The sequence below is a fragment of the Colossoma macropomum genome, unplaced genomic scaffold, assembly GCF_904425465.1.
Source record: "Colossoma macropomum unplaced genomic scaffold, Colossoma_macropomum, whole genome shotgun sequence".
Classification (NCBI taxonomy): Eukaryota; Metazoa; Chordata; class Actinopteri; order Characiformes; family Serrasalmidae; genus Colossoma; species Colossoma macropomum.
In genome coordinates, this window is record NW_023494788.1 from 28572645 (window position 1) to 28582992 (window position 10348).

The 10348-nt window shown below is 39.3% G+C and overlaps 1 protein-coding gene across 6 annotated transcripts; it reads left to right on the forward strand.

Moving 5' to 3' along the window:
* Positions 1–282: 282 nt before the first annotated feature.
* On the forward strand, positions 283–10148 carry rab41 (RAB41, member RAS oncogene family). Of its 6 annotated transcripts, none has more exons than XR_005007173.1 (9): positions 287–527; positions 1590–1648; positions 1886–1939; positions 4841–4946; positions 5636–5747; positions 6174–6267; positions 6649–6742; positions 7589–7655; positions 8040–10148. XR_005007173.1 is itself a non-coding variant. In XM_036569053.1 (8 exons), exons 1-8 carry the CDS (start codon positions 449–451, stop codon positions 8102–8104), a joined length of 636 nt encoding a protein of 211 aa, XP_036424946.1. In that variant the 5' UTR covers positions 283–448; the 3' UTR covers positions 8105–10148. The 6 variants fall into 6 exon arrangements, 4 of the variants coding, with proteins under 4 accessions (XP_036424946.1, XP_036424944.1, XP_036424945.1 ...); XR_005007172.1 differs by lacking the exon at positions 4841–4946 and adding an exon at positions 2791–2896 and having other exon boundaries at positions 295–527; XM_036569053.1 differs by lacking the exon at positions 6174–6267 and having other exon boundaries at positions 283–527.
* The last annotated feature ends 200 nt before the right edge of the window (positions 10149–10348 follow it).

The window sequence follows — 10348 nt, forward strand, 5'->3', positions numbered from 1 at the left end:
AAGTTTTTCTGGAAAAGAGCATTTCACGTCAAACCACTCTGAATGACTTTTTTACATTTTAATCAATTAGTTATTCAGATATTTTTACGAAACATCGTTATTGCACTTTAATCTGGACGGCTGTGCTATAAACAGGCTACAAAGGTGCGAAGTACCTATAACGTTTGCTAAAAGCAGTCTCGCCCACCTTCAGTCACTAATTAATCGCCATTACCCTGCGTGTTAACCGTCTTCCATAACCGAAGATCAGCCTGTAAAACACTGTTAGCAGTTGACGTTAATGGTTTAAAGGAGCACCGTGAAGTTTCCTCCTCTGTCACTATGCGGCGCTGAATTATCGAGGAAGAAAACACTGGGGAGCTCAGTTCTGGTGGACTGAACACTACGGTGCCCTTCGTCCGCACATTGAGAACAACAACGTAGCTGTCGTCTATTTCGCTTGATAAAAATGTCCAGTACGACCGGCGGCGGAGAGTTCGGCAATCCTCTGCGGAAATTCAAGCTTGTGTTCTTGGGCGAGCAGAGCGGTAAGCGGCCTCCGACATAGCAAAGTCAAAATTCATGAGCAAAGACAGAGACAGGCCGAGTGAAGGGTGCTGCTGCCCAATTCACAGACAGGGTTTATCTGTACAATACTGAGGCCAAAGATGGGCTAACAGTAGCATAGATACTCTTAACGATGAAGAAATTAAATCATCCTCAGTCATTAACAAAAGCAGGTCCCCATTATAACGCTGCTTCACTTAATTTGCTCTCTTGTTGTGGCTAGCAGAGTAGCTAGGTTAGCTAGCTAGAGTCCACCCTGTCCAAAAACTAGCTAACCTAACGTTATTTTCCCTAATAATTTTCTGTCCTTTTAGAATCAACGTAAAAGCGTTTGTCAGTGAAGAAACACTCCACGATTGCTTGTTTATATTTATTGGTAAAGCACATACCTAGGTTGGTTAGCTTTTTAACTGCAGTCTATTTGACAAAACTGCAGCTATCAAAGCTAGCTAAAAGCGATTGCTAAAGCTAGTTATCATGTAACGTTGCTGTTCTTACCAGCTGGCTAACGTAAAGCCACTCTTTGTGTATCATATGCCAGCGAATATTTGTGATATTCATAATGTTTTAAACAGAAGACAGACTTTTTATAAGCAGGGTAAATTTGATAGAGTTCCTTTAGCTGATTGTTAGCTAGGCAGCTAATGGCTAGCTACAGGTGCTAAATCGTTGGCAGTTTAATTTCTCAGCAACGTCAGCTTAAAAGGACTAACGTAAGCTAACATTAGCTGGCTAGTTATGACAGCGATGTGTCACGCGGCGTGACTCTCCCACACCACATATACGGCATCCTCCTTTTAGTTTCGTAAAAATCTGAAGTAGTGTATCAGTATTTCCAGGTATAATAAAGGCTTAGCATAACGTGCCTCTTTTTGTTAAGAGAGAGCCCTTAGCTGAAGTCGGTAGGGAATATGGCACCACCCATGTTGCCAACTCAGCCGCCGTGTTTCAGATAATCTAACGCTGGCTAAATGGTTGTCTATGTATTGTGTGATTTTTGTGGACCAGTACAGTTACAACTGAAGCACGTCTTCTTTTTGCAGTTGGGAAGACTTCTCTTATCACCAGGTTCATGTATGACAGCTTTGATAACACCTACCAGGTACTACTGATCAACCCACCAGGTGTCTTCAGGGTCTGAGATACTCTGGACATCCATTCCTGTAAACCTCAAACCAATGAATTGCATCATTCTGTGTTTTTGAAAGTTGTTTCTTCAGTTACATGATGCACAATTTTGTATTATATATCATTTTATGATGGAAAGGTAAATATGCTAGCTTGAACACTAACATCTGATTTAAATGTGTATTTTACTAATCATTGTTTCTTACCATAGGCAACGATTGGCATAGACTTCCTATCAAAAACCATGTACTTGGAGGATCGTACGGTAAGCATCCTTCACCATGGGTAATTAAGGGCTTTTACGGGTGTCAGAAATGCAAAATTGAATCTTATTTGTATGTGTTATATTTGACGATTTATCCCTCAACTGAATCAAAAGGTTTGACCCCTTGTAGACTGACTTAATAGCAGGGGTGGAAAAAGTACAGAAAATCTAAAAGTGAAAGAATGGATATCGTGTTCAAATCGTATGGAATTAAAAGTGGAAGCATGAGGCAAGCATATTTGAATGAAAATAAATTTGTGTAGATTCTTTGTGTACTGACATGAATTTGGTTGGATGTTTAAAAAAAATAAATAAATAAAATGTGCGGGAGCCTGAGCCATTTTCAAGGGAAAAAACAATCTTGATCTTTGAAATTTGTAATTAGTACTGAAGCTCTAAATGTAAATGTAAGGAGTCAAAAGTATTTTTTTAATAAATGTAATTGTGTTGATGAATAAAAATGAATAATACTCTTCAATAATGGAAAGAATAGTTAAGTATTGTAACAAAGTACAGTTTCCCAAGTATTTTCCACCCCTGCTTAAAACTGTTAACTGTTTTCCAGAGGTTGCCCACCCTGTTGTGTTTGTTCTTGTAAATAGCATGCCACAGCTTGATTTATTTCATATCCATCAAACTAGCCTGCCTGTTTTGTTTTGCCCCTCCATAGAACAGAGGCATTTCATTTGCATAGTTCTTTGTGCATGCCTTTACCTCATTACAGTCATGATATTGTGCCATTCATTTTAGTTTTTCATTTTGGTTTGGTTGTGTGTTTGTCTACTTTTACTTTGCCCATGGCTGTTTGCCGAATGGGGCCCTTGCGGCTTGTGCCATACGGATGGTGGTAGATTCGGCTACAGTTGTGGGACACTGCAGGGCAGGAGCGCTTCCGTAGCCTCATCCCCAGCTACATTCGTGACTCTGCGGCCGCTGTGGTGGTCTATGACATAGCAAGTAGGTAGCTGGTGCTCCTGCTTCAACCCATCATAGTGCTCACAGCATGTGGTGGAGTAAATATAGGCGATGCTGAGGTGAATGGCACTCTTGTAGCTTTATGTATGTGCTGGCTCAAAGCATCCTCCTTTTGAGGATGGAGAAGTACAGTAGCCAGTAGGGCTGGGTGATATTGATCAAGTTTAGTAAAATGATATTTTCCACATAAGCTTCCCAGACAAAAAATAGTTGTGTTATTTCTTCTTGAAGGCTTGCATTTTAATAACAGCTGCAGTCCTGTCAGGTGAGGATTACACCAGTGTTTTGATATGGTTTCTGTCCATTTTAGCCTAGTTTGTCAAGCAGAACACAACATTGAGATTCCTACATTCCATGATGCTGTAGAGTGTCCGGATGTGACTGGTTCAACAGACATGAAGAAAACCAGGGACAGTTTGAATGACCAACAAAATCACCAGACCTCAGTCCCAATTCTGAATTTGGAACAGCAGATGACACGCTGAAAAAGGCACACTCTAGTTGAAATCTGTGATGCTAAGTTCCCAAAAATGGACAAGAACTTAACTGGTTGGTGTTTTCCTTACCTGCCAGTGTTGGCACTGTTATTAATGTTTTTTTAATCCTGCTCGTATTGACTCGTATTGACTAGCACTGAATAGTTTCAACTATTCCTTTCCCTAACACACTTTGCCCATCTCATGAAGGGCTTGATGATCAGTTCATGAGCTGTATCAGGTATGTGTAGTGCTGTGGATCACCAGAAGCAAAATTAAAAAACACTGCTTTAAAATGAATATGAAGTATGAATATGAAATGAAGTTAATGAGACCATTCTTTTTGAGTACTGGTAGTCTGTGCCAAAGAATGTCTTACAAACCAGATTTTTGGATTTGGATTTCCATGCCTCCCCCACTAAAAAGTAGTTTTAGAATTACACCAAAGTAGCCGTGCACAGTATTGTAAATATTAACTAGACAAAGCATACAGGCGTATGCAAATATTTGTCCGCCCCTGGTGAATTTACGTTTTGTTGTTTTACTAAGTGAAAAGAAGTTAACACATCCTCTCCAGAGAACACAGTTCTGTGCAATTTCATGCACACATACTGTTTGATGAATTTTACATATTGGGAAATAAAATAAAATGTTGTGTGTGCAATGGTCATAGCACATTTATTTTTCCCCCTCCAATATGTTAAACTCAATAAATTGACATTGTGCACTAAAATTGGCAGAAAAATGGCAAAAAAAGTTAAATTACATGTCAAGTGAAAATAAGTTGACACATTTTCTACAGAGAACAAAAGTAAATAACCTTTGTTCTCTGTAGAGAATCTGGTGTATACACAAAGATATATATATAATATATGACTTCGTAAAAAAAGTTAAGCAAGCATGTTATATGTCAGTATCACAGTGTAAATATATATATACATATATATATTGCCCAGTCCTAAAATCCAGATAGTAATGTAATAGTAATTGATGATAGTCTGCCAGAAATTTGTCAAAATGTTTGAGTAGCTGCATAAAATAAGCATCTAGCTTTAAGGAGAGAAAAAACATGCTGAGCTTTTACATTGCAAAGGCTGGACACACAGATGGTGTTGCGGCTTGCAGAGGAGAGTCCAGTGTTGCTTCAGCACAGAGAGTGCCATTCTTAAAGCGTCTTGCAAGGAGCAGGAATGAGGGAATGCATCACTCATCCTAACCGCTTGTCTGCATGGAATGACTCCTCCTTACATCTTGAAATTCCCTAGATAATTAAGTGTGCTGTGCATACATGTTAAGGTGCATTTCTTTGATTTCTGTGTAGTTGTTTTTCTCTTATCTCCTCTTCCTTGATTTCTAATCTGCTCTTTTGTATCTTTACCCTTTTATATCTTCCCCCTCTGCTGCTCTATTTCTCTTGTTTTCTTCTGCATGCCGTTGACTGGCTCCTCAGGTTCGGCTGCAGCTGTGGGACACTGCAGGGCAGGAGCGCTTCCGTAGCCTCATCCCCAGCTACATCCGCGACTCCACTATTGCTGTGGTGGTCTATGACATTACCAGTGAGTCAGAGCGATACTTGTTGGGGCAGCAGAGCTTTATGTCCTCTTGGGATGAGTAGCATAGTCCAGTAGCTACAGTTGCTTCATGGTTGGTCACTTTGACAGAGCAGCTCTGTGGACTGGGAGAGTTTCTTCCTACTAGCTATTGTCTCCTGTAAACAGAAGTGTGATGCATTCTTTTAATGTGATACTTCCCACACATAATTAGAACAAAAAAAAAAACATACAATGAAATGTTTTAGGGACATTGCACCATACATCAACCTGCTTAGGTTTTTGGCCAGTCGGTGCCCTGAAAGAATTCAAGTTTCGACTAAACTGCCCTTCACTGTTTGCTCAACTTTATACTAACAGTCTACATCAGAGGTGTCCAGTTTTATTCGCAAAGGGCTGATGTTGCTGCAGGTTTTCATTCCAACAAAACAGGAGCACACAAGATCAACTGTTTGAAGACTGAGAACTGATTTAGTATGTAGAATCAAAGTGTGCTTCTTGTTTGAAATGAAAACGGCCCTTTGCGGATAAGATTGAACAGCCCTGGTCTACGTGTTCAATTTCTTCTGACAGCTTGCTTTTGATATGCAGTGAGTGTGCTCATTTTTGTGCAGATTAATCAAAGCTGAAATTCTAACCAGCGAAAGTCGACCTGTGTCAGTGTTTATTTTTTTTTTTTCTCTTCTCTCCTTTAGATCTCAACTCCTTTCAGCAAACTTCAAAATGGATAGATGATGTCAGAACAGAGAGAGGAAGTGATGTCATTATTATGCTCGTTGGCAACAAAACAGACTTGGCTGATAAAAGGTATAGTAATAATGAAAATTGGACCTTTTGTATTTGTGCTATTCATACTGTTCATACTAGTTTGACGAACATTGTGAATAGTACAGTAGTGTATTTTTCAGTAGTGTGAAAATCCTCTTCCAGCATTTCATTAGGTTTCAGGTTTGTCCCTCTTCAAGCCATATACTGTATGTATCGAGTGTCTCATTTCATTTTAATTACTCATTTAAACCTTATAATTTTGGTGCAGTCTCCTTATCATCACCCAAGTTGGAATTATGTTAATCTTTTTTTTTTCTTTCTTTTTTTTTAATAATTATTGCTTTTCCGATTTCCATGGTGTGCCATGTTTTGATTTGGTTTGATTCCCTTTTATCACTTTTGTCTTTCATCTCCATTATGATTTGAACCATTTCCACACCCTTCCTTTCCACTGGACTGTGGCAGGCAAGTTTCAGTAGAGGCTGCAGAGAGAAAAGCTCGGGAGCTCAATGTGATGTACATAGAGACCAGCGCCAAGGCTGGTTATAACGTCAAGCAGGTGGGTCACGTGTTTAGATACAACTAAGAAGATGAGCGTGTCCATGACAATATCCTTCTAAGACATAAATTGTTGTGGATTTGGCCACAAGTGTTGTTTTGTATGAATCTTTTGGTGCTTTGTCATTGACTCTTATCAACTTGTTGAGATGTTCAGTCATTTCTCAGCAGGGCTGCTGTTTCCTTTTCCCAGCTTTTGAAAGCGTATTATTAAAAAACTAATCTTTCCCTTTTTCCTCCTTACTAATTTAAACTTGAGTCTCTCCTTTTTCTCTTTTTCTGTCTTTCTCTCTCTTTTTTTTCCTCCCCTTTTTGTTCTTGTTTCGACCCACGCCCCCCTTTGTCTGTCTGTGTTCCACTCCTCCTGCTCGGACCCGAGCAGACAGATCACTACGGAGGAGGGCGAGCAGAGGGCTAAGGAACTGAATGTCATGTTCATTGAAACCAGTGCAAAGACTGGCTACAATGTCAAACAGGTATAGACTCAGTAAAATGAGGACAGCCCAGCCCCAGCTGCCTCCTCATTAGCCAACCCCCTCTTTCGTCTTACTCTGTGTCTCACTCTCGCACTTCCTTTTGTTTTGCTGTCTCTTTTGGCCTCGCCCATACTTGATGTTTTCTCAACACTTCACATGCGCAAGGTCCTGTGCAAAGGGCTGCTCTTTGTTTTCCTTTGCTCTTTGGTCCACTGTCTTGCTCAAGTTTAGCTTGTGTTTTGAGTGGCTGGTACTGCTTCTTGTGACCTGTGCCTTTGGAATCATCTGCATGTTAATAAAATAACGCAACTTGATTTGAAGTCTTTTATTTTTGTAAACCCAGTAGAATAACCCTGCCTGTCTCTCCCAGTATTCCCCTTGTAATCCGAATGTTTAGCTCATACATTTGACTTTTTTTGATAAAGCTGTTTGTCCCCATAGCACTAGATGTGTACACTCTCTGATTTACAGAGTTTTCATAGCACTAAGTAGATCAGGGGTGTCAAACATACGGCTCTATTATAATTCTTATCCGGCCAGCTAGTTGAATTTAGAGTGAACATTCAAAATGAAAATAATCATTTAGACGTCACTGGCTGTTTGCAGAATGTTGTTTGGTATGACGCTCTACCAGTCTCTGGATAAATTATGATAAACACATTTATGAAGAGCTGTTGATGTGTTGCTTGTTTACTAAATGTTTTTCGTCTCATTGGACCGAGTATAATGTAGCCCAAAAATGAGTTTGACACCCCTGTTGTAGTTGTATTCATCAGTCCACAATGCATAATAAAGCTTATATGTAATAGTGTGGCATAATAAAAGATATTTCCACTCTTTTTACAGCTGTTCCGACGTGTTGCAGCAGCCTTGCCTGGCATGGATAGCACACCAGAGAAAAGCAAAGAGGACAGTATCCTTTAAGAGGCAAAATTAGTAAGATTCTGTTGTGTATAGCTCTAACAACTCTATATATTATCTTTGCTCGCATCAAGTACCTTGCATATCTATGCTCATACTGTTCTCTCTTGAGATGTCATTTAATCCTTGCAAATCTGATAACAGTACATAGCAAACAAGTTTGTCTTATCAGATCATAGTTTGTTATTTCTGATAAAACACCCTTTGTACTGCAAACGAGGATGATTTTGGACATGTTTATGATGAATGGACGTCCTGCTTAAAGTGTGAAGTTGAAATTTTACTTTTGTTTTTAAGAGAAGTGCATTTTGAGTTTACATTTCACTATAAATATTTGATGTATATGAGTTGGCGGTCCTTAACCTAATTCTCTCAGTGATTGATATTAAACTGGAGAAGCCTCCAGAACTGCCTGTGACTGAGAGCAGCTGCTCCTGCTAGTAACCACCCCCAGATCCCCACCAGCCCTGCCTCCTCCCCACCAACAGCTTGTTTCTCAGTGGCCACTCGCTCCACTCAGTGGCCCTGTGCCATTAGTTGGAGAACCTTTTATTTCCCCCCCTTGACTCAGTGACTTTTCGGAGTAACCGTGTGGATGTGCTATTACTCTGTATTAAAACAGATCAAAGATTAAAACATCAAAAAAAAAAAAAGAAATATATATATGTTAAAGGGAAAAAAGTAAAGAAATCACAGCATAGGTTATAAATGCTCATCGGATTCTCATCTGACTGCATGGCATTATATAGGATTGCAGACTGACATGGCTCAATCGCTCTTGAGTTCTTGCACTTTTTTTGAGCATCAGTGCTGTCACACTCATTATTGTGAATTTTTGTTTGAGATTCTCCAACTCTCTTATGTTGGACCAAGGTCGCATACCTTGATTGCCTTGCTATTTAATTTCAGTGAAGAGAATGGCAAGGGAAACCAAGATGGCATTGTGTATTGGGGAACTGTAGTTACTGATTGATTTTTATTTACATTGACAGATGTTTCATTTGAAAGCAGACAAGCCAGACATGGAGTGAAAGGACAATTTAGCTCTAAACTAGAGTGAAGTTAAACATTATCTCAGCATCTGGAACAGCATACACAATAATATAATAGGATGTCAAGTTTGGTGTTGGGGACCAGTACAGTTTGAGTCTTTTGTTTCAAGATACAGGTTTATGGCCAAAGAAGACTTGATATTCGTAGGTTATTTTTAGACAAACCTCTGCATTCTGGTCAGGTTCGCTTTTGTACACAAGTCTTTTGGGGGATTGCATGGAACGTGAATGTACTTAGCCGGGGGTGAAAAGCTGTGCATATTCAGCTTCAGTAATTAAGTTATTCTAGAGACCCGATTTCATTAAAACACAACTTGTATAATTGTAACTTACCCATGAATTGTAATTACCAGACCTAACCTTAATAGTAAAGCACCACATGTACTAATGCATCATAAAATACTTAGATTAACACATGGCTCTTTGAAGTAAGGTGAGGAAGCAGCATTGGAAATTCCCTGTTGAGGATGTATTGAATTTCTGCAGCTGCATCTGGAATCTCTGTGCCCACTGTCCTATTGTTTTGCCTTGTGTTTGGTACACCATTATAGGAACAGCATGTTATCTAAGGTTGATTTTAACACAAAATACCTTGCTTGTTTTGTTTTAGTCACAGTGCACCAAATAAAGCCACAGCATTGTGGTTTGCAGAGGCCTGCTGATTCGCAAAGAGCTGCAGAGGTTTCATTGAGCAGAGTATTTGGAGTATTTTTCCTTATTAGCAGCAATTGCTTAGTGTAGAGAAATGTCTTGAGGAGTTAAACCTGTGTTGCTTTTGCTCGTTTTAAGACTGTTGGTTTTATGTGTTAATTTATTTATCTTGCTAGGAGCATAAAATATGTTGTGCTTGGCCTGAATGACAGTTATTAACACTTGGGAAAACAGTTGATTTTCTGGTTTGCCTTTTTGCTTGGCTACTGTGTCACAGAGACCTGGTCGTGTACTTTTCTCATCACTATGGTCACACTATTTATGACCTCTCCCTTTCAACTGTATGCTCTTTGTGTAGTTGTAAGAATATAGCCTGAGTGGGTCTATAGTCGCTGAAAGGTATCACTGCTAACATATGCACGCACGCGCACACACACACACACACTTTCAACTGTACACTTTCTGACTCCCAACAGTACACATGCCTATTAGCTAGCTTGTTTTACAATGTTGGCGTTCAACATTATTTGGATATGTAAGTATTTAATTACAAGAAACAACTCTCCTGAACGGCTCTACCACTTGTTGTCACCAACTGAAAACTCAGCTGTGTGCTATTCTGAAGTGTGTTTGTCTATTTGAAATATGCTGTCTACTAGTGTTTAGCAAAGTTTGTGTGGAAAAAACAATGTACTATTATCTGCTGTAAAAAAAAAAAAAGGAAGGTTAAAGAAACACTGAAGTGTATCACATGAAATAAAAGATATTTCACCAAACATGTATATGATTTGTCCTGATTACATTTGTTTAAATAATTGGTTTTATGAGAAAACATATCAGGAAAAGAACAACCAACTGTATGGAGAGAATTGCTTAAATCAGATGAAAACCCTTCACACCTGATACCCACCTACACCACCCATAAAAATGCAGTTTAAAAAAGGAGAGGGAGGAGTGAACTGGACATTGGCTACAGATGAGA